The sequence below is a fragment of the Schistocerca serialis genome, chromosome 10 (assembly GCF_023864345.2).
Source record: "Schistocerca serialis cubense isolate TAMUIC-IGC-003099 chromosome 10, iqSchSeri2.2, whole genome shotgun sequence".
In the NCBI taxonomy this organism is placed as follows: Eukaryota; Metazoa; Arthropoda; class Insecta; order Orthoptera; family Acrididae; genus Schistocerca; species Schistocerca serialis.
In genome coordinates, this window is record NC_064647.1 from 149,360,197 (window position 1) to 149,385,033 (window position 24,837).

At 40.4% G+C, this 24,837-nt stretch overlaps 1 protein-coding gene across 4 annotated transcripts in view; it reads right to left on the reverse strand.

Moving 5' to 3' along the window:
- Window positions 1-24,837, reverse strand: part of LOC126424923 (ankyrin repeat and SOCS box protein 3-like) — a 212,186-nt gene that overhangs the window by 22,061 nt on the left and 165,288 nt on the right. For all 4 annotated transcript variants that reach the window (XM_050087767.1, XM_050087766.1, XM_050087768.1 and 1 more), the window contains exons 9-10: window positions 13,771-13,924; window positions 970-1,035 (exon numbers count right to left, since the gene is read on the reverse strand). In XM_050087767.1, coding sequence (XP_049943724.1) covers window positions 970-1,035; window positions 13,771-13,924 — 220 coding nt within the window. The remainder of the gene's footprint in view (window positions 1-969; window positions 1,036-13,770; window positions 13,925-24,837) is intronic.

The following is a 24,837-nucleotide window of genomic DNA, read 5'->3' on the forward strand; positions in this document are numbered from 1 at the left end:
ACCACTGCTGCCACCACCTGCATTATGCTTGTATGTTTAAGAATGGGAAAACATAAAAGATTACATCAGAAAAGAAATGCATATTTACAATGTATGAATAAAGGCAAAGAAAAACAAGAGATAATCGGATGGATACTTAAAAGGGAGGAAATTTAGTTTTTAGAGAGCAGGTCATTAGAGATAATGCCAATGAAGATGGCTAGGGAAAGGAATTGGCCACATTCCCATACAGGGAACAATCTTGAATGGAGACTTCAAACAGGTTCTTCCCAAATGTGAGACCAGTTGCTCAAATTGTTCAAAGGAAGCTATGGAGAAATACCACCATCACATTTAAAAAGTTGACACACCGAGGAATAACAAAAATGTAACAAGCAGCTGTGGAAAAACCAGTAACCTCCATTACATGTTATAGCCATACATGTAAAAATTAGTTTAATAAACTTCCTGCTGGTCACAATCCCCACAAATTTTACTATCTCCCCAATTGCATAAAAGCTGACAATATTTTCTACACATGCAAATCATCTTCCTATGGCTTCTATGTTTATCAGTGTTAAAAATCTGTACCAAATAATTTAAAGTCTATTAGTGATTCATTACAGTGAGTACTGATCAACCAATGTGGCATGGATGAAAATGTTATTTTGCACTTTTGTGTGGTTGGAAAGTTTAGTGTTTCCACTGAAATAAAGTTAATGATCTTTCTTCTTATTCACCATCCTACAAGAACACTGATAGAATACTAATGTATAGTGTTATATCTTTTCTTGTAAACAGAGGCTAACACAATTTCGAGTTTTGTAAGAATGAAGGCCCACAAGGCTCTCTATAGCTAAATAAGATTTTCTTTGTTTTCTTCCCTCCTCCCAACCCCTCCTGCAAATAGCAAATTCAGTTTTGCAAATCAACAAATATGTGTGATACATTACAGCTAGGAGCTGGAAATACATGAGCAAGTATACTCACCAGTTCTCACCTGGATGAAGACGCAATGCATAATACCAGGCTGCTGGCAGGAATGATAGGGGGTACCTGTGAAGAAAATTGACATCAGTGTTAAATCTGACTGTAGATAATCTCATTACATTGCCGGCAGAAACAAGATGACAACTGACAGTCTACATTTACATCAACACACATACTCCACAACCCACCATACAGCACATGGTGGAGGGTATCCTGAAGCACTACTAGACATTGCCTTTCTTTCCTGACTGTTACATTCCTCCGTATGAGCCCTAATTTCTCATATCTTATCTCCATGGCCCTTAAGGAAAGTGTACGTTGGTGGTAATAGAATAGTTCTGCAGTCAGCTTCAGATGCCAGTTCTATACATTTTCTCAATAATGTTTCTCGGAAGGAATATCGCCTTCCCGCCAGGGATTTCTATTTGAGTTCCTGAAGCATCCCTGTAATACCTGTATGTTGCTTGAACATTTAGTGGCCTGCTACTGAACTGCTTCAATGCCTTCCATTAATAGGATGGAGTGTGGATTCCAAACACTTGAGCAGTACTGAAGGATGCAGTCTCTTTTACAAATGAACTACTTTTTTCCTAAATTTTCCCGATAGACCAAAGCTGATCTTTCACTTTCCCTGCCACAATACTCACGTGCTCATTTCATTTAATATTGCTTTGCAGCATTAAGGTCAGATATTTAAATGACGTGACCGTGTCAAGCAGGCCATTTCTAAAATTGTATTTGGACATTAATGGGATGTTTTTCCTACTCATCTGCATTAACTTACGTTTGTCTACATTTAGAGCTAGCTGCCATTCATCACACCAACTAACAACTTGGAGTCATCTTGTATCCACCTACTGTCTCTCAATGATGACACCTTTCCATATATCACAGCATCATCAGCAAACAACTGCCGATTGCTGCCCACACTATCTGTCAGATCATTTATGTACACAGAAGAAAACAATGGTCCTTTCAAAATTCCCTGTAGCACTACTAATGATACCTTTCTCTCTGATGAACACTCACTGTTGAGGAGAATGTACTGGGTGCTATTACTTAAGAAGTCTTTAAGCCACTCACATACCTGGGAACCTATTTCATATGTTCGTACCTTCATTCACAATAATCTGCGGTGGGGCTTCGTGTCAAATGTTTTTTTGGAAATCGGAGACCTGCATCACTTTCTTGTAAGCTAATCATGCTAAGCTGGCAACAGTTTTTGTTTTATTACTCTGCATCTTGTTGCAAACCTGATGCTTACCTGTGGACAGTAATAAAACAAAAACTCTCAACAGCTTGGTGTGTTTACTTTACAAGAAAATGTCTTTTAAACAAGTGTGTCATGCAATTTTAAGAGAACAGACCTGTGTGATGTTCATTTTCAGTATAACTTCATTTGGACATACTGCCACAAGTTGTACTGCACACAATGTGGCGTAGCAGCTTGCAGTGTGGACAAGTGCACTGTAGGTCACCAGTTCAAACCCCCCCCCCCCCCCCTTCCACCTCCCACTAGCAATTATTTCTTTTTCAGTACTTGTTGTATCTGGAAGGTTTGTTATTTTTGTATCCCTACTTGACATCTGTCCATCCTCGAAGAATGATGATGTAGTATACCTGATTCAGAGTCTTCTACGTCTGCTGTGGTTGAAAAGTCCCACTCGAGAGTGGCAGTCCCTACTGCAGTTATGGCACACGAGAGGGACTTTGAACAGAAGCCACACTACCTTTCCATCTTGTCCTCTTACTGATCTGTTCTTGTGGGGATTCATCCTCTGCAAGCCTGACCTCATTTCGCACAGCTAGTCGCCACCTAACATAGTCATTGGCAGTATTTTCACAGCTGCTCGGAATAATACTGGCCTCGGTCAGGTCTCTCTGAAATCCATGTGCCTGACATGTTCCGGTCACCTTAGACGTCAGTGGCTCAGGAATGCACAAATGCTGGTTCTGCATGCAAGTTGTGAGACATCGGTGTTGGGTACTCCAAGAGCAATACTGTGACTCAAAGAATTAAAGCTTTCTCTGAGGCCATTCTTCAGTGAGTGGTACACAGTTACATCCTGTGGGTGATATCACTATGCGAAATTACCTATGATACTAGTCTTGACTGGAACACTTTTCTATGATCAGAGATCATCATTTGCAATGCTCCATGCTTCAAAAACATGTCTTTCACAAGCTACCTTGCAATTTCCAGACCTTTGACAGTCAGCGTAGCTTTGGTAATAGAGTAGTGCATTAGGTAGTCACTGTCAACTATTGTCCATTGATTCCCATTTGTTGATTTCAGGAGCCTTCTCAAGAGATTGATTCCAATTTCGTGGAATGGCACTGCTGCAGGTGGAACTGGTACCAGATGCCCAAGAGATAATTGTAGTACATGTTTCCATTGCTGGCATTCCTTAAGCGATTCATGTACTACATAACAGATTGGTAGGAATCTGGCCATTGATATGTGTGTCTGATTTTTTTTAGAGTCTTCGTGAATACCAGATGATCAGAGCTGGAGTATCATGGAAATATCATAGGACAGGTGCCCACAAATGATGATGATGAAGATGATCCACAAATGATGATGATGAAGATGATGACATGCAAGCATTTCCTCTTATACAATGTTCAATTTATTAATCAGAATCCTTGTTTGGTTTGTTTCTCTTTCTTTAGGGCTTGTTTGATTTTCAGTAATGCCAGATCTTTCAGTCTGTTGAGCTGGTTGGTTGCTTGCTCTTGGGGAGGGGACCAAACAGCAAGGCCATCGGTCCCATTGGATTAGGGAAGGATGGGGAAGGAAGTCGTCCATGCCCTTTCAAAGGAATCATCCCAGCATTTGCTTGAAATGGTTTAGGGAAATCATCAGAAACCTAAATCAGGGTGGCCAGATGTAGGTTTGAACCATCATCCTCCCGAATGCAAGTCCAGTGTGCTAACCACTGCACCTCTTTACATGGTAAGCAAACTTCTGTAGGGCAACAACATCATTTAACACAGTGAAAACTGAGATTTTGTCCACACTGCTGTGTTCTGCCAAATGATTTCTTGAAATACAGTCATCTTCCTTGCATTTGCATCTATTGCAAAGTCAATCTTTAGTAAAGTTCATTTGCAAGTGTTGTGTTGACAATTATGACAGGAAAAATATTAGCTGCTAATGACTCACCATGTGCATCAAGAGGGCAACAGAAAATGAGTGTTTGGGAAATGGAGAGATCTACCTTTGATGGGATGTATGTATTAAACTTCACAAAATGGACATTGTTGAGATTCAAGAAATATTTCAAACAAACCATTAACTTGCATCATGAATGACAAATAAAAAATGGCACACCACAGTGGTCAATGATGTTTGCACCCTCAAGATCGACATGAACTCCTTGGAAATTACAAACTGTGCACGACATTGAGCTATGTATCATTTCTTAAAGAACGCATATAGAATCATATTGGTGTAACAGCGTGATGAGAACTAATGGAATGTGATGGCATGCAACCAAATGCAAAACAGTCTGTTGTTGAGTTTATCATGAAATTGACTATCCTTTAAGTTGTAGAAGCAGGTGGAGTAATAATATCTTGCATAGGCATGGAAAAAACAGACATCAAGATGCTGAATTTGTCCAATGGTGGTATGAACTTTTCAGGAGGGATATCTTGCTATAAAGGAGTATAGTTTTCATTTTTCTTTTGCCCATTTTCCCACTCTTGCTTGCTGTGAGGTACATATTCCCTAATGTCCTCGCAAGACCACAAACACGAGACGGAATCATAGGGAGCAGAGCCTCTCCAATTTCTCACAGCACAATACATAACTTTCCATCATCAAATCTGTCACTCATATTAACAGTCAGCATAACTGCATAAAAATGCATTAAGGCATTGATGTTAGTTGATCTTAATGCAGCTCTCTTGGTACTTCTAAGTTCCAGGGTTCCTTTCATGTGCATTTCCCCTTCAAAAGTTTGTTTATTTCATCTACAAATTCTCAGGCCAATTCCACAGCTTGCTGTACATTGTAAAGTTGACACTCTATTTAAAATGTTGTTATCTTAAGTCTTCCAGTTCTGTAGAACTGTTTGAAATTACGCAACCATCCACTGCTTCCCTTGAAATCATTGTAATCTATGTTGTGTGCAATTTGACAACACAGTATACCACTGTCATGCACATCTTGTAAATTGTACCAAGTATCCTTGAAAAGTGCAAACACCAGTTTTTGTAACAAGTGTGCCTTTTCCTCCCTTCAATATCTGTAGTTTTTCTTATGCACTACGCAGCCATATTGCTGTAGACTAATTCAAAACCTGTTCATACTTGGTTTTTTACTATGTTGCAAATTATGTTCCATGTATGTAATTATGTTTAGAACTCACTCTTTGGATTATGATTTCCTTTACTACATTTCACTGGATATGCTATTCATGTTTCCCTGTCTAACAAGGATGATGAAATACATGGCTTGACACCTATTACAATATAACTTTCACTTGTTACGCACATGTCACTGTCATTGTACCCCTCATGTAAATTTTCTGCACAGTCAAATGTATATGACACCACACATTCCACTAACTCGTCTTGCAGGAATGCTAATATGAGGTGTGTCTACAAAGTATCTGACCTTTGATTTTCCCAAATAAAATAGAGATGATAGCATGGCACCACTGTACACAGTAAAGGAAGAGACCTTTATGCGCTTGTGTGACTTTTGTCCCCACCTTCCAGCACGGCAGTCGCTGCCTGTCAGTCGCTGAGTGAGGTGTTACACAATGTATTCATCGGATTACCAATTCTCTCAAGATGACTGAACGTGTTGAGCAAAGATACTGCATCAAATTTTGTCAAAAGCTTGGTGATTCTCAAAGTGAAACAATTTACAAGAATCAGCAGTGGTTTGGAGAACATGCGATGGGTGTAATACAAATTGAGAAGTGGTTCAACCAATTCAAAAATGCCCGCACATCAACAGAGAGAGATCAGAGTTCTGGCAGGCCCCAAACTGCTCAGAGTGCAGCTGTTGTTGAGAGAGTGCAAAAATTGGTGATGGCAGATCATCGTTTGACTGTGCGGGAGATTGCCCAAGAGGTTCGAGTGAGTAAAGATTCTGCACATGCAATTTTGCATGATGATTTGAACATGCACCCAGTGGCTGCAAAATTCTTGCCCAAGTTGTTGTTGCCGGAACAAAAAGACCTCCATTTTGACGTTGCACAGACAGGACCTTCTGGACATCACCAACACTGATCCTGGATTTCTGAACCCCGTGATAACTGGAGATGAGTCATGGGTGTACGGGTACGACCCAGAAACATGAAGACAGTCATCGTAATGGAAGCATCCCGAGTCTCCAAGGTCAAAGAAAGTGTGGCAGGTGTAAAGCAAAATCAAGGTGATGCTGACTGTCTTCTTTAATGTCCGTGGAATTGTGCATCATGAATATGCACCAGAAGGACAAACAGTGACAAAGGAGTACTATCAAGATGTTCTCCAGTGACTCTGTGATGCAGTTTGGTGCAAAAGACCAGACATGTGGACGGCAAAAAACTGGCAACTGCATCATGACAACAACCCCGCACATTCATTCTACTTGAACCAAGACTTCTTGGCCATACATGGAATTACAACCATTCGCCAACCTCCCTACTCTCCAGACATGGCTCTTTGAGACTTCTGGTTGTTTCCAAAATTGAAGACGCCACTGAAAGGATCCTGTTTTGAGAATAGAGAAGAGATAATGCGGAACATAATGATGGAGTCGAACACCATTTCAAACAAAGACGTCCAGAGGAGTTTCTGACAGTGGAAGGATCAGTGAGCTAAGTGTGTGCAAGCACAAGGGGCCTACTTTGAAGAGGATTAGGGTCCCAACCCCCTCAAGTATTCAAAATATTTTTTTCTGGCTAAAGGTTGGATATTTTTTAGACAGGCCTCGTATTTCATTTGCCACTTCTTTCTCACTCTGCAAAATTTCTTGGGTTCCTTTCTGACAAAATGTCAACTTTGGCAACTGTTGCTGTACATATAATGCAATATTTGCTTTGTTTATCCTTGCCATTGCTCTGCTTTGAATCAAAACCACTAGCACTATAGCACTATTGTGAGTTAATTGTCGATTGATGAGTTCAAATATGCTCTGTAGCCTCATGCTGTTGTCACCAATGGATACCTCCAGTCCTGCCCCCTGCTGCCTTTAGCAGCCAATATTGTGGTTGCATGGTACACAATATGTGGGGCATTGCTGTAAACATCAGTGGCCATTTGTGACCTCTCACTCAAGGGGTTCCTCATGAAATAACATAAGCCTGAAGCTTCTGTGCCCATCTCACCACTTGACTCAACTGATCCTCCAGGCAATTCAGCTAACACAGAGAATGGTGATCTGTCACAAAGGTGAATGGATCTCCAAATAAATATGGCCAGAACTTTTAGATGGCTGAAACAACTGGTAAGGCACTCCTTTTTTGATTTTAGGGTACTTCATCTCAGTTGAGAAATTCTTTGTTCCTCTCCAGGAGCCTAGGGTGTCATCAATGCAGGCAAAGGGTAGACATCTGTTTTCATGATTTTGTTCAGTCATCAGTAGTTGATATAATAATGCTCTGTGTCATCCTCCTCCTTCACAAGGACCACAGGAGAGGACTCTGAAGCTTCAATTACATCATCCTGCAGCACTTTATCCACATGCTCCCAGATTATTCATTGCTGAGCTAGTGACACCCTATAAAAGTTCTGGATAATTTGTGGATGATCCCTAGTGATAACATGGTGTTTTACCAATAATACAAGGTCTGTATTTTCCCCACTCTGAAAGTATCCAAGATTGTCACAGAATGGCAAACACTTGCTGATATTCCTCAATCAGGCCATAAATTAATTCCAGTGCTGAAGCTGTTTCTCCACGAAATGGTAATGTCAAAAGCTGTGCTGCAGGCGTTGTGACTTAGTAGTTATTGTTGCTGGCTGGTGTGCTGCAGGTCCCCAATTCAAAACTGACCACCACCAATTATTTTTTATTTAGCACTTACCATACCTGGAAAGTTCTCAGTATTTCTTATGATTGCAATTTTTATATATTCTAGAATACTAAATGTTTGTATAAACCACAGCATTCTCTATCCAAGAGTTCAGTTCTGTCCTGGTTACACACTGGCACTCACAAAAAAAACATGCTTTCAGTGCCAAGTGTTGTACAGGCTGTTTATAAATGAATATCGGGGTTTTAACGCTTTATAATATTTATTACATTAAACTTACAGTTATAAATGATATTTCAAATGAAAGAGCAACTCAAACAGTTGTGTTTGGCACCAGTGCGCATGCGCAGCACACAGTGTTTCTGCCGTAATCCACTAGACAGCGGCAGTAGTGAAGATGGCGACTAGTAAACAGAAAGTGTTTTGTGTTTTGCAGTTTGCAAAGACCGAATCTGTAGTTACTGTGCAACATGCATTCCAGCTGAAGTTTGGTTGTGATCCTCCAAGTGATAATAACATTTGTAGATGGTATCATCAATTTGAAGACACCGGCTGCCTTTGTAAAGAGAAGAGATGACCAAGTGTTAGTGAAGAGACTGTTGAGTGAGTGAGAGAATCGTTCACTCGTAGCCCAAAGAAATCAGTCCAGAAGGCTAGTTGTAAATTACAAGTTCCCATGTCGACTGTTTGGAAAGTTTTAAGAAAACGTGTAAAACTATTTCCTTACCATTTACAGTTATTACAGGCTCTAAAGCCAGCAGACCATGGATTATGTACCAACTTTGCAAACGAAATGTTGTTTCATGATGATGAAGATTTTCTGGATCATCTTTGTTTTCAGTGATGAATCGACCTTTCACCTTCGCAGACATGTTAACACTCACAATGTGCGCATCTGGGGCTCAGAAAATCTTCACAAGGTGGTACAAATGCAATGAGATTCCCCTAAAGTGACTGTTTTTTGTGCCGTATCCCGGCAGAAGGTTTATGGGTCTTTCTTTTTTGGTGAACCTACTGTAACTGGCACTTCTTACCTCGATACACTAGAGCAATGCCTCTTTCCTCAGTTGTAAAAAGATGAGACAGAGAACTTCATTTTCCAGCAAGATGGTGTGCTACCTCACTGGCATAGTGCAGTATGCGATTGGTTGAACTTCACTGTACCCAGGGGCCCAATGACAGGTTTTGCTTCGCACGGCCTCCACGTTCACCCGACCTAATGCCATGCGATTTGTTCCTTTGGGGCTTCATCAAGGATCACGTGTACATGACTCCATCACCAGCAGACCACCCTTAATTAAGAAACTGGATTGAAGCAGCTGTTGCTAGAATCACTGAAGACACACTTATCAACATTTGGGAAGAACTCGGCTATAGACTTTATGTGTGCCATGTGACAAATGGTGCTCACATTGAACATTTATAAGGTTCTTGGTAAAACTGTTTGAGTTGCTCTTTCATTTGACATATCATTTATAACTGTAAGTTTAATGTAATAAATATTATAAAGTGTTAAAACCTTGATATTCATTTATAAACACCCTGTATTTCATACAGAAAGAAGGCCAAAATAGTGACTTTGGTCTTCCAAAATTGTTTCACAGCACAGGATTATAATGCAGTTCCTCCTTCCAATCATCATACAAACATCGAAATGGCGATATTGAGATAACCAACCATGGAACAGACAAAAACTACAATCAGTTAGTAATGGAAAGGCATCAGGTCAGATATCTACAAGATTCAACAAAGATTACAGGAAAGAACATGCTCCCCTTCTAGCAGCAGTTTATTGTTGATTGCTGGAGCAACAAAGGGTATCTAGATACTGGAAAAAGTGCAGGCAATCCCCACTTTCAAGAAGGATTGTAGGACAGATGCAAATAATTATAGGCCTATATTGTTGTTGTCTATCTGCAGAATTATGGAACATGTTGTGTGCTCAAGAATTATGACGTTTTTGGAGAGTAAAAATCTGCTCTATATAAATCAACACAGATTCCACAAACAGAGATCTTACAAAACTCAGCTCGCTATGTTCCTCCACGAGATCTATAACGATGTAGACAATGGCGCTCAGGTTGGTACAGTGTTCCTTGGATTCTGGTAGGCATCTGACACCATCCCTCTCTACTGTTTAGTGGGGAAAAAATAAGAGCTTGCCAAGTATTGTACCAAACTTGAGACTGGATTCAAGACTTCCTTGCAGACAGAACTCAACAAGTCACTCTTAACAGAACAAAACTGACAGACGTAAAGGTAATTTCCAGAGTCCTTAAGGAAGTGTGATAGGAGCGTTACTGTTTACAAGGTATATAAATGATCTAGTGGAAAGTTTCAGATGCTCTTTAAGACTGTTTGCAGATGATATGGTTGTTTATAAGAAAGCAGCAATGGCACAAGACATTACTGATGAATGGCGCGGTCTCTGGCAGTTAACCCTAAATCTAAATATATGTAACTTATTGTGCATACGTAGGACAATAAATCCAGTAATGTACAACTACACTATTGATGGCAAATTACTGTAAACAATATCTACTGTAAAATATCTATGAGTAACTATCCAGAGTGACCTTAAGTAGGATGACCACATAAATCAAATATCTGCAAAGATGCCAGACTGAGATTCTAAGGAAGAATCTTAAGGAAATGTAACTCATCCACAAAGAAAGTGGCTTACAAGGCAATTGTTTCACTGATTCTTGAGTATTGTTTATCAATTGGGATCCTTACCAGATTGGACTGATAGAAGAGAGAGAGAGAGAAGACTCAACAAAGAGAATGCATTTCGTCACTGGTTCGTTTTCTGATTGGTTACAAAGATGCTCATCAAACTCCAGTGGCAGACATTGGAATGTTTTGTGGGTATTTTCTCAGTGGGGATGCTAGGAATGGGCCACTGAAACAGGCTAGCAGTCAATCTGCAGCAGTTGTATTTTACTGGATTTTCCAGTTCTCTTACATTTTCTGTCAGTCACTGTGCAGTATCAATTCTGCAGGAATCCTGCTACATGGTGCCCTTGCACCATGAAGCAGTTTCTCACCCACGGACTTTGATCCGCAGTGTTGATGATGTTGAAAATTACATTTTCTTCTGTCAAGAGGAATAACACACCCAGAGAAGGTGAACTTAATGTATTTCCTATAACATACAATCCTAACTTCTTCTAATTGATAGACTACACAGGCATAAAATTCAGCCAGATGTTTGCATGAGTGCATCTCACAAGAGACTCTGAATAATTTTTTACAATAAAATCAGAACATCAATTGTTTTTGGCAATAATTTCTTTGACACCATGAAGGTCCACATGCACTCCATGCACTTCTCTCATGGCCCCACGGAGCAAAAAACTCCACGCAGCAAGTAGAAGCACCACTCTGTGTCCCTTGTTGCCGGTAGCACACGAGCAGTACAACTCCGATCTGCACAAACCATTAAAAACCTCCTGAAAGTGGAGTGCTTCCTACTTACTACCTTGACCTACAAACATCTTTTGTCAATCCATGGAGATCAAGGATTTGGAACATCTCAATCAATGAATGACATGTTACACCTCAACATTATGAGAGAGGCGTTGTGCATCATGGAGAGGGTTCCTATTGAAATTTCGAGAGAGTACTTTCTGGGAAGAGTGAAGAAACTTATTGCTTCTTCCCACATACATCTCACAAAAATACCATGATGAAAAAATGAGAGAAATTAGAGCTAATACAGAGGTTTACCGGTAATCATTCTTTTTCCACATGCCGCTCATGAATGGAACAGGGGAGGGCAGATCAGTTAGTGGTACCAGAAGCACCCTCCGCCACACACCGTTAGGTGGCCTACAGAGTATGATGTAGATGTCACTGGTAAGCCTGCTTTCAGATTTAATTGTGGTTACAGTGTAACAATATTTATGCATCCAAAACAAAATTTTCACTCTGCAACAGAGTGTGCGCTGATATGAAACTTCCTGGCAGATTAAAACTGTGTGCCGGACCGAGACTCAAACTTGGGACCTTTGCCTTTCGTGGGCAAATATTTATGCAGTTTCAACATTTTTCTTCACATATCTGCAGGGCACAGTTGATTAATAGAATGCTACACAACAAAATATGTTAAACACAAATGAGGTAACAGAAAAATCAAAATGCGTTTCAATCACAATTCAAGATTACACAAGATGTGTGGCATGTACGAATAAAGCAAGTTATATGCAACACAGGAATGAATGACCAATGTATGGTAGCAGTGTCTAAACTAGTCAGTAATCATACGGAATCTTCTGTACGAGCTCTTGTGATCTGACTAGGTTGCTGTACAATAGTCTAATATCTCAGACTATTTGTACATTTTCGATATGGTAAATCACATTTTAGTATACACTCAGTTCATTTTCTGATGAGTCTTGCACAGTGTCATTAAATATGTAGCATGTAGCATAAATAGTGCTTTTGGAAGTCAGTGTACACTATCTGACCAAAAGTATACCGATACTCCTACGTAATGCAGAACTGACCACAAGCTGTCACAAGAGATGGAGCCACCAGTGTAAAAGGAGGCTGGGAGGAGTATTGCATTATCAGTAGAGAAGCAGTAACGAAAGAATGGGTCAGTCATGACAGTTGAGTGTTTCCAAGCACAGGCTATTCATTAGATATCACCTGAGTAGCAAATCGACCAGGAACATTTCATACCATCTGAAGCTGCCAAAGCTGACTGTCGGTGAAGTGACTACGGACTGGAAATGCGAGGAATGACCACAGATAAACTGAGGCCGGGCAGATCGAATGTACTGATGGACAGTAATCACTGAACATAGTGGATGGTGGCTGGAAAACGTCACACAAAATCAGCAGAAGGATTCACTCTGAAGTTCCAAAGTGCTACCAGCAGACCAGCCAACACAGTGAAGCTGCTTAGGGAATTAAAAAGAATAGTGTAAAATGATAAGGCAGCTTCTCACAAGCCACACATTTCTGTAGTCAGTGCTAACTGATGTCGACGAGGTGTAAAGAGTTGATGCCACTGGACGGTGGACAATTGCAAACAGGTGATTCGGAGTGACGATTCACGCTATACCCTGTAGCAACCAGATGGAAGGGTTTGAGTTTGGTGAGTGCCTACAGAACCTTATCTACTATTATGAAAGTGCCAGTAGCAAAGTACAGAGAAGATGGTGTTACAGTAAAGGAGTGTTTTTCAGGGTTAATGTGAGGTCCTCATACTGAAAATAAGAAAATGGTAAATGAGGAAGGATACGAATACATTTACAGCAGCGTGTACCACTGAGGAACAGTTTGGGGACTATAACTGTACAAGCATGACACTGCAGTCTGCTATAAAGCAGCATCAGTGAGGGAATGATTTTTGGACAATAACATTCATGAAATGGTCTGGCCTGCTCAAGAGTTCCAACCCGAGCCAGACGGAACACCTTCAGGATGAGTTAGAATGTCAGTTTCACTCCAGAATCCAGTGTCCAACATCACTATCACTACTACTTTGTCTGGCTTTGCGTTGTGAGGAAGAACAGGCTGCCACTCCACAGACACTGAGACACCTCACTGAAAGTGTCCGCAGCAGAATTCAAGCCATCACAATGGTGAAGGGTGGACACACACCCCACATTAATATCCACCAACCAGTGATACTTTTGATCAGATAGTTTGTGTGTACAAATATTGATCATTGCATGGGACTCAATGGTTGGTAATGCTGCACATAATAAATTGACAAATAGGAGAAGATATTTGGAGGAGTGTAAATAACGAAGATGCGCAATCTGATTTAATCATAATAAATACATGTAGCTTGCAGCTACAAAATACTTACATCTTTGCATACCAGGGGAATGGGTGGTCAGCATCAGCACCATAGTCTAAAAGAATCTCAATACATTCTTTCTTTATTCTTTTAGGTGCTGATGAAGCTGTAATTGCTGTTAATGGCGGAAATTCATTGACGGAGGACACATTTGCCGGACATCCTATAAAAGAAACAAAGTGTCCGTGAAGCAAAACATAAACATTTATACACTTGCAAACCATTAGGTGAGAAAGAGAAAAACTGCGTAAGGAGAACTGCGTGTGGTAATGAATTGAGGATGCACAAGATTAGCTGGCCAACTTGTAGAGACGCATACTGATCCTAAGTACATCAGATTGTGGGTTAAATTTATTTTGCAAGAACATTTGTGCCATTGCTTGAGTTGCTGAACAGCAGTCACTTTAGTGCACAACAGTCACATGCCACAGAACCACAAAAACCATTGCCGTCCTCTTTTCTGTCCACCCTGTGTCAGTGTCGGTACAGGCTGGATTATACTGCGCGCCTGAGGAGTCCCCCCCCCCCCCACACACACAGAGACTCATGCACACATACACACATATACACACCAACACACCAATACCACCCTCATAGTCATTCATGTGACATTCAACATATATCTCTCAGTATGTGTTACTTCCTAGCAGCATTCAATTAAAATATAGCATCTGAGCTATGCCAGCATACTGAACAAAAACATTAATAAATGTAGCTTTTGAGCTGGTGCAATACAGAAACTTTTTGCCTGTGTACTATTCGAATACTTATAATCTGCTAATACATGATATACTGTTCTCACAAATCTTTAGTTAGTAAAACTATTCAATAAAAAATGAGTAACATGGAAAATTAAACCTATAAAGTGTTGTGCAGCACAAACAATCATGTAAATGTTTGATTAAAGAACACTTATACACCATCATAATGGGTGAAGGATGGAGACATACACCACCCAACCACCCACCCATGTTGGGAAAAGTGTACTGTTCATCTCAGTACATTTCCCATAAATATTAATGTCACACATGCTATACAAGGGCTTGCTGAAAAGTAATGCCTCCAAATTTTTTTTTATTCTGTTCTCGGTGTTGGTTGAGGTATTACAGATCATTCGTATTACTCACTTGGCTTTCCTGCTTTGCTGATGCAAGTTGCAACTCTCTGTCACTAGAGGGCCCCAAATTGTAGCATGGCAGTATGTAACGTAACTATATTGGTGCACGACTCACAGAAAACTGAATGCACTAATTCAAAGAGTTTGTCTAGACACGCCATACCCTCTCATTCAGCATGACAATGCAAGACCACACACACGCACACACACACACACACACACACACACACACACACACACACACACACACACACACACGAGTGCTACAACATCTGCAAACAGCCAGACACCTTCACTGCCATCGATCATCCACGACACAGTCCCGACTTGGCTCATCTGATTTTTATCTGTTTCCCTAACTTGAAGAATGCCTTTGATGACTTCATTTTGATAGCAATGAAGTAGTGCAAGAAGAGGTGAGGTTTTGGCTTTGTCAATAAAGCACACATTCTACAATGATGGTATCATATCAACAAACTGGTCTCTCAGGAGAAGTGTTCATCGCCGGAGTGATTATGTTGAGAAATAAATATGCAGACATGAATAATAAAGACATAGAATGTTAATAAAACTTTATACTGTGACATTGTTGTGTTGTATTGTAAGGTGCCACATATACTGTTTGTATATGTATACATATATGTCGTCGTTGTCGTCTTTTCTTGCCCACGTCAATATCAGAGCATGAGAAATGTTTATGTTTGTGTTTACTTATTTGTTGTTGACAACACACAACTACATGGTCATGGTCCCACCTGATTGACTCGTAGGAACAAGGAAGGCCAGGCGTAGGTCGTCCGGGTAATTTCTTATATGGCCCCAGTTGCCATAAAAAAACGCCAACGCAGACATTAGCTGTAAACAATAATCTTTATGACATTTTGTAAACGCAAGGGAACAGTAACATTCTGAATAAAGATTATTGTTTACAGCTAATGTCTGCGTTGGCGTTTTTTTATGGCAACTGGGACCATATAAGAAATTACCCGGACGACCTACGCCTGGCCTTCCTTGTTCCTACCAGTCAAGAAAGAATTGATGAGTTAGCAATTACATTTTATGGAAACAAGATTAATTATTCAGCTGCTGTAATTATATTGGAAGAACTTTGGTATTATAAGCCAAACCTGGACGATTTAATATGGCAATTCAGGGAAGCATACAGAGAATTTGTCTTTATGCCAAACGGAATAAGGTGTGCACATCGATATTACGATTTTCGACAGGGACGGTACAGGCCTTTATGGTATAATTATTAGAACCACAGTGGACACAAACCTCACAGTCCTTCTCAGACGCACAGCCGAAGGCCATCCTAGAAAATGGCCTCACGGTCAGTGAGGTCTCCCAATCAGAGTAGAACAAAATATAGGCTTGTTCACAAGTTATCTAAGGAAAAAGAGCGGTGGCAGTGTTCCTGTCAGTATGAATTCTGTTTACATTTTAGGTGGCAAGCATTGGCAAGGTTGTATTATGTTTTGGACATTTCAGGATGGCGTACAACTTGCGTACCGCTCTGGGATTCAGAAGAAGCCAGTATGAAAATGCTACCAGTAGTAGTCAACAAGCCGAGGATATCCAACATTACTCAACTTCTAATTCTAGCTTAATATAGTATAAAGATAGTGGATTTCGATGCAGCATCATTTAAGTGTGATTTTATTCTTCACTAAATCTTTGAGACTCTAAGAACCAGCTATTCTTAATCAGGCCAAAAACTCGACTTGTAACGAGAGCACTTACAATCAGTCTGTCACAACATTAATAATACGTAAGGCTCTACACCACTATAACAAAATATCACTGTTCATGAAATGACAAAATTTATGAATAAACTTCTTTATACCTTTCCTTTTATTCAATCAAATGCTTTCAAATATTTATTTTGCATCCACAAATCATTCGCACCTCAGTGTAGAGTGTAAATGTGTGTGAAAAATAGTACACTGTTTCTGCTGATAACCACGTATATGTTTTTGGGTTGTTAGGCTACTTCGATCAACAGGATTTATATTGGATTTTGAAAATGATCTTTCTATCCAAACTTACGTCCTCCACAATGGCCCATCAACTGTGGGATAACCATCAAATATTCTCCCCTTTCGCAATAATTAAAAATTCACATAGATTGTATTTTTACGAGTTTAAAGCAAACCATCGGCAGTGCAAAATCAGTCTCGATGCCGCGTCACACTCGCGATGCTTACTAGCCTGTCACGAAATTGACCTGCATACATCTACAATCAATTCCAAGGTCATAATTTGCCCCATGCGATTGTGTGCAATTGAACTTCATCAAATCAATTATTTCTCAAATCACAATCACTATTCCCAACACTGACCATTCATAAACGCACAATTAACACACTTTTTCTAAGAGTAAAAGAATGAGATCATGTCATCTGCATAGTTATTAAAATATTATTCCAAATGACCTCAAACATTTATCAATATTACATTTTAACAGTAATCTGAAAAAATATGATTTATTATCGGAAAGTAAAACATAACAGATCAGAAAGCACATGTAACTAAACGACAGCTTTGCATAGCGTCTATATAAAGAAATGCCCGAAATCTCAATTTCTCCATGCCAGCTCACAGATACAAATAAGATATTCAAGACTTCGTAGATCAATCCCGACCTGTAATGATATAGCTTCTTTTATTTAAAAAGCTTAAACAGTTTTTACATAACAAAATTTGGAGACATTACTTTTCAGGATTCCCTCATAGTTTTGACCTTATGCTCCAGGAACATTGTTGTCTCATTGTGTGGTGCAACATCTAATTCGCACAAACACTTAACACTAGCTACTGATGCATTTGGTGCAGCACTGTCCCATAAATATACAGATGGCACAGAACAGTCCATTGTGTTTACATCAAGCACTTTAAATGTGGCACAGTAAAACTACTCTCCAATAGAGAAAGAGGCATTGGCTATCATATACAGCATCAAGAAGTTTCACATATCTCTCTATGGTACTAAGTATCACCTGATGATGGAACACAAGCCCTTATTTGCTATTTGGTCCCCACTTGAAACTTTTAATAAGATGGTGCAGCAGCTGAAATTGTAGTGATTGTTCCTTACTAACTATAATTATCAGATTCATTACAGACTCAGCACTCAAACATGGACAAATTTTCCTGCTTTCCGCACGATCCAGATGCCAAGACAGAAAGCACAAAGCACTGACTTTCTACAGACATCAATCAGTCATACACCATCAGTGAATTCCCAGTTACAGCATATGAAGTAGCTTTGTTGCACAGTTGGACTGGCTGGAGCACCTGGCTAAGGGAACGCATATTTTTCATTACCACACAACCTTAATGCAACTAATGGTATCTTATTGTTAGCCAAAGATGAATCTGAATACTGAGCAGTAATTCCGCCCATTCTCCGCTCTCACATATCTACCACTACAACTACATCTACATAGATACTCTGCAAGACACCATATGGTGCATGGAAGATGGTACCCTGTACCACTACTAGTCATTTTCTTTTCTGTCCCTCTCACAAATAGAGTGAGAGAAAAACAATTCTATATGTGTCTCCGTATGAGCCCTAATTTTTCTCTCTTCATGATCCTTACATGAAATGTACATTGGCAGCAGTAGAACCATATTGCCATTAGCTCTAAAGCTGTTTCTCTAAATTTTATCAATAGTGTTCCTGGAAAAGAATGTCGTGATCCCTCCAGGGATTCCCAGTAGAATTCCCAAGCATCTATGTAACATTTGCATGTTGTTCAAACCTACCAGTAACAAATTTAGCACCCAACCTCTGAAATGTTTTGATGTTGTCCTTCAATTTGTCCTGATGTAGATAACAAACATTCAAGCAGTACTCACAAATGGATCACACTAGTATCCTACATGAGGACTCCTTTAAGGACAAACCACACTTTCCTCAAATTCTTCCAATAAACCGCTCCTATTGTCACTCAATACAACATCCTCCATACATCACAGCATCATCAGCTAACAGCTGCAGACTGCAGACTGTACATAGACAATAACAGCAGTCCTATCACACTTCCCTGAAACACTCCTGACAATGTCCCTGTCCGATGAACATTTGCCATCGAGGACATCGTACTAGGTTCTGATACTTAAGAAGTCTCCAAGCCACTCAAATATCTGACAATTCATTCCATATGCTCATATCTTTGTTAACAATCTGCAATGAGGCACCATGTCAAATGATTTTTGGAAATCTAATAATATGGAATGTGCCTGTTGCAGTCATTCATGTGAGAAAAGGGCAAGCTGAGTTTCATATAAGTGATGCTTTTTTAAACCATGCCCACTGGTAGACAGAAGCTTTTCTGTATCAAGGAAATAGTTCCACTCACTAGTGCGATATGGGATCTTTTCTGAGGATACTCAACTCACAGTGTAAAGATTTTTGGAATGCAAAAAAGAGCTCTAAGAATAATTTGTGGCCTTAAAATGATGGAGTCCTGTAAATCCCATTTTACTCAGCTTGGTGTTCTAAATGTTCTAAGTTTATTCATTTATGAAACTATCTTGTTCGCTAGGGACTACCTCCTGAAAACAGGCAAACTGCTACAGAACAAAAATGTACACAACTATAGTACCAGAGGGAAATCAAATATACATCAAAAATATCACAGAACAACCACCTATCAGCATAATCAACATTGGTGGAATACTACATAGTAAGACACCAGAGGAAATAAAAAATGCTACTCATCCCGTATTTAAAGCAAAACTAAAGACATTTCTAATAAAGCACTGTTTCTATTCTGTCAGAGAATTTCTGAATACGTAAAAAAATTAATTGTAATAAGTACCTATTTTTAATATGCCTACTATTTTTCTAATACTATGTATTATTGTAATTTATCTTTGACCTGTCCAATATCAGTTGTACAATTTGTGCTGTATGATAAAACTGGACCAATACAAAATCAAATCAAATCAAATTAATATATTTGAACTGAGAATATGTTCAAGAATTCTGAAGTAAACTGATGTTAAGGGTATTGGTCTGTAATTATGCACATCTGTTCTTTGATCCTTCCTATAAACAGGAGTCACAGTGGAGCTCCTCCACACTGCACACTGGGGAACATGCAATATGGAGGCGATAGCATGACATCACAGGTTCTGGGCTGGTGTTGACGTTGGCACAGAACATACGGTTCACAATTATCAGATCTGTGCCTACATCAGTCGGCCCTGACACAGCATTTCAACCCTTGGTTGGCCATGCCATGATCACCCGTGGCAAGGAGTACATATAGATTCCACCAGAGCATACTGCAGAGCAATGTAGTTGCTCATTGTACATGCCCTCTTTAGCTCTCCACATGTAGCACAGATGGCTACCACTATCAAGCCAGCAACTATCCATGCTCTCTCCATCATATTTGTAATAGACAGGGCACCTCCTATCCTGGTGTCTGAACACAGTTCTAGAAAATTCATGGCTGCAGATAGTTCAAGATTTTTGTAAATGTAACAGTACTGTACACCAGACTAATGCCCCTCTTCATCCGGTGCCCATTTTGGAAGGTGTGTGGATTATGATGAACAAGACCTTCAAAATGCATATGCTTAATAAGATAATGACGACAGCACTCCACGAAAGCACTCACCCACCAGCTTCCTCACAACCTACAGGTCTGCTGCTGCAGATGGATGTAGTCTGACCTACTGCATGCGACTTAGCATTACACAGCCAGGCACCACGATGAGTTCTGGCCGCAAGTGGCCTCCCCCTTGGCAGTCCTCTGGGCAGGACTCACACAATCACACCTAAGACAAGCCTGCTTGACAACCTGCCTGCCACCATTACAGCTTCTGTCCTCAGTTTAGGTGCCAACAGTGGGTCGACAATGACTGGTGATGGCACATGATGGTGCTGGTACCACTTCTGTCCCCTAAGCCTCTTTTATCTCCCATTAACACCAAAAGCGTCCTCACCAAGTTATCAGTGCAGGTTAAGAATTCTTGGACTAAAATACCAGTGGAGGCGAAACTGTTGCCCCCACCTGAACACTGGCTGGCGCCAACTCCCCTGCAGACAGGATCGAACAGCAGGCATCTGGAAATACCATCGATCACCTGCCAATTTTACAGACAGCGCCAAAATACGACACTGCCGACTGTGATGAGGAAATAACACAGGAGCCAATACCAGGGATTCCAGTATCTGTCTCTCCACTATCTTGGTGAAGTCAGCACAGGCTGGGCCATTTCTAGCTCCCCATGTCAATTAAAGGCACAAGGTATTTAGTAACCTACCACAATTTGGATCTCCCATTCCAGCCCGAGTATCAATATGGAGGGTACGTCAGAGACACTCAGCATCCATACCATGGCTACAGCTTGCTCCTATGGAGGGTGCTCCACAAATACCATAACCCCACACTTGTCCAGTAGATTAAGGCATATAAAATGAAATTTCTCAGAAGTAGGATAGGAGTAACAAGGAGAGAGAGGGAAATAATGAAAGAGGAACCCTTGCAGTGCAGGATAGAAACATTACGGCTACAATGGTATGGGTACTTAAACAGAATGGAAAACAAGATATTGCCAAGAAAATAAACGAAGTGGAGATGCAAAGCAAATGGTGTAGACAAAAATAGAGTGATAGCTGGCAGAATAGTGTGGAGGAGTGTGTTGAAAAAAGAGGCAAGGACAGGACCAGAGTGAACATAGAAAGATGTTGGAAAAACAGATCCAGATGGCTAGGCTTATGTTCCGTATGAACCCAGCCTCGGGCTCAAAACTGTTCAAAGTGATGATGATGATGATGATGATGATGGTGACACTTGTCCAGCAATTATCACTATTCTCTGAAGCCTCCGATATGTGCCGCTGACAGTAGAGCGATTAACCTTGCTTCTGTTTATGTTTTTTGATTTAGTTTGCTCCCTGAATATTAGTTTATGTTTACAATGATTTCTGCTATGCTCCAATCTCTGGTTCTGGCTAGCCATTCACTTTGTGGACTCCAGTGTCACTGAGCACATGAATAGCCCATTTGTTCCACCAGTCTCTGTCACCATCAGTATGAGCAATTGTAATCTCTGCTCTACCTACACCAGATAGAATGGCAAAATTCCAGTCTCACTGATAGCCATCTGTTCCACAATCCTAGAAACATTGGGTTCTCAAATGAGATGAGGTGTCTTGAACACACTGCCCCCTCTACACTAACCAGCAATGATTCCGAAAAAAATAAAATAAAATAAAATGTGCCAACAAGAGCTTTTTCTCAAATGATTTCCAAAAAGCTACCATATCTATGCTTACTGTAGAAAGTACAATCACATGGAGGTACCAAGCCAAACCTGTGACTGGTTTGACAATTTCTTGGTAGGTTATCTGGGATGCAGAGTAGTCAGCAGAAGTAGAAATAACTTCAGGTACGCCCCAGGGAAGTGTGTTGAGCCCCTCACTGTTCATGTTGTATATTAATGACCTAGCAGACAACGTTAATAGCAATGTCAGACTTTTTGCAGATGGTGCAGTTATATACATGTCCTCTCAAAAGCCCGAATAACCAACTTTCATAGTGCAGACCACTGCGAGACATGCATTGTGCCTTCCAGAATAACTAGAGCATCCAGGGAATGCCACAAAAACATTCACATACCATAACTCTCCCTCCTCCAGCTTGAACTCTACTGACAATTGTTGCAGAGTGTTTGTTTTCATATGCTTCACACTGTACATGCCAACTGCCATCTGTTCAATGGAGCATAAAACTTGATTCATCTGAAAAGACCACTATTGCCACTCAGTGGACAGCCAATTGCAGTATTGGCATGCAATTTCCAGCTTTTTCCATTGACAAACAGCAATCAGCACAGATGCATGGACCAGGCACCTGTTGTGGAGACCCATATGCAGTAATATTTGCTGAGCAGTCATCAGGGAGACACTGTTACTAGCTTCTCAGTTCATCTGTGTCATCCGTAGCCTCTGTTGCACCACAGTTTCAGACTGCATTATTTTGCCATGCGTGGTATACTTTAACTGTGACGGGACACAATCGGTGTACAAACTTGGTTGTATTGGAAATGCTCCCATCCTCAGCCCAAAAGCCAATGACGTGCCTGTTTGCACATCAGATAAATTGCTCCATTTCCACATCACGATAATGAATATACTGTTTTCCACATCCTCATAACATGCCTTATATACATCCTCTACTGCTAGTGCTGCCACCCGCTGTCTATGAGTGGTTACTACACACTTAAGTCGAACATAGGCAGTGGTTGTATTATTGTGACTGGACAGTTTATAATGATGCACTGTCTGAAGAAACCTGCAGAAATATTCAATCAGATCTCATATGATTTCAATGTTGTGCAAAGATTGGCAACGTTGTTTAATTGTACAGGAATATAAAAATTACGTATGTTGCAAAATGGAAAAAGTAGTATTCTATGACTACAATATCAACAATTTGCAATTAGAATCAGTCAACTTATATAAATAGTTGGATAGGTATAATACATCCTCTACTGCTAGTGCTGCCACCTGCTGTCTATGAGTGGTTACTACACACTTAAGTCGAACATAGGCAGTGGTTGTATTATTGTGACTGGACAGTTTATAATGACGCACTGTCTGAAGAAACCTGCAGAAATATTCAATCAGATCTTGTATGATTTCAATGTTGTGCAAAGATTGGTAATGTTGTTTAATTGTACAGGAATATAAAAATTACGCACGTTGCAAAATGGGAAAAGTAGTACTCTATGACTACAATATCAACAATTTGCAATTAGAATCAGTCAACTTATATAAATTGTTGGATAGGTATAATAATATGTAGGGTATGAAATGGAATGTGCACATAGGTTCTGTCACATGTAAGGCACATGGCAGAGTTTACTTCAGTGCCAGGATGCTGGGAAAATGCAGACATTCTACAAAAGAAATTGTTCACAAATTCCATCTTACAATACCAATGATGTGTGTGGGACCCATACCAAATAGGAATACCAAGGGATATTCAACATACGCTATGTGATCAAAAGTATCCAGACATCCCCAAAAACATACATTTTTCATATTAGGTGAATTGTGCAGTCACCTACTGCTAGGTACTCCATATCAGCAACCTCAATAGTCATTAGACATTATGAGAGAGCAGAATCAGGCGCTCTACAGAACTCACGGACTTCGAACGTGGTCAGGTGATTGGGTGTCACTTGTATCATACACCTGTATGTGAGATTTCTACACTCCTAAACATCCCCAGGTCCACTGTTTCCAATGTGATAGTGAAGTGAAAATGTGAAGGGACACGTACAGCACAAAAGCATACAGGCCGACTTCATCAGTTGACTGACAGAGACCGCCGACAGTTGAAGGGGGTTGTAATGTGTAGTAGGCAGACATTTATCCAGACCATCACACAGGAATTCGAAACTGCATCAGGATCTAATGCAAGTACTATGACAGTTAGGCAGGAGGTGAGAAAACTAGGATTTCATGGTCGAGCGGCTGCTCACAAGCCACACATCACACCGGTAAATGCCAAACGATGCCTCACTTGGTGTAAGGAGCATAAACCGTAGATGATTGAACAGTGGAAAAATGTTGTGTGGAATCACGGTACACAATATGGCGACCTGATGGCAGGGTGTAGGTATGGTGAATGCCCGGTGAACCTCATCTACCAGCATGTGTAATGCCGACAGTAAAATTCGGAGGAGGTGGTGTTACAGTGTGGTCAGGTTTTTCATGGAGGGGGCTTGCATCCCTTGTTGTTTTGCATGCCACTAACACAGCATAGGCCTACATTGATGTTTTAAGCCCCTTCCTGCTTCCCACTGTTGAAGAGCAAATCGGGGACAGCAACTGCATCTTTCAATACGATCAAGCAACTGTTAATAATGCATGGCCTGTGGCAGAGTGGTTACACAACAATAACATCCCTGCAATGAACTGACCTGCAC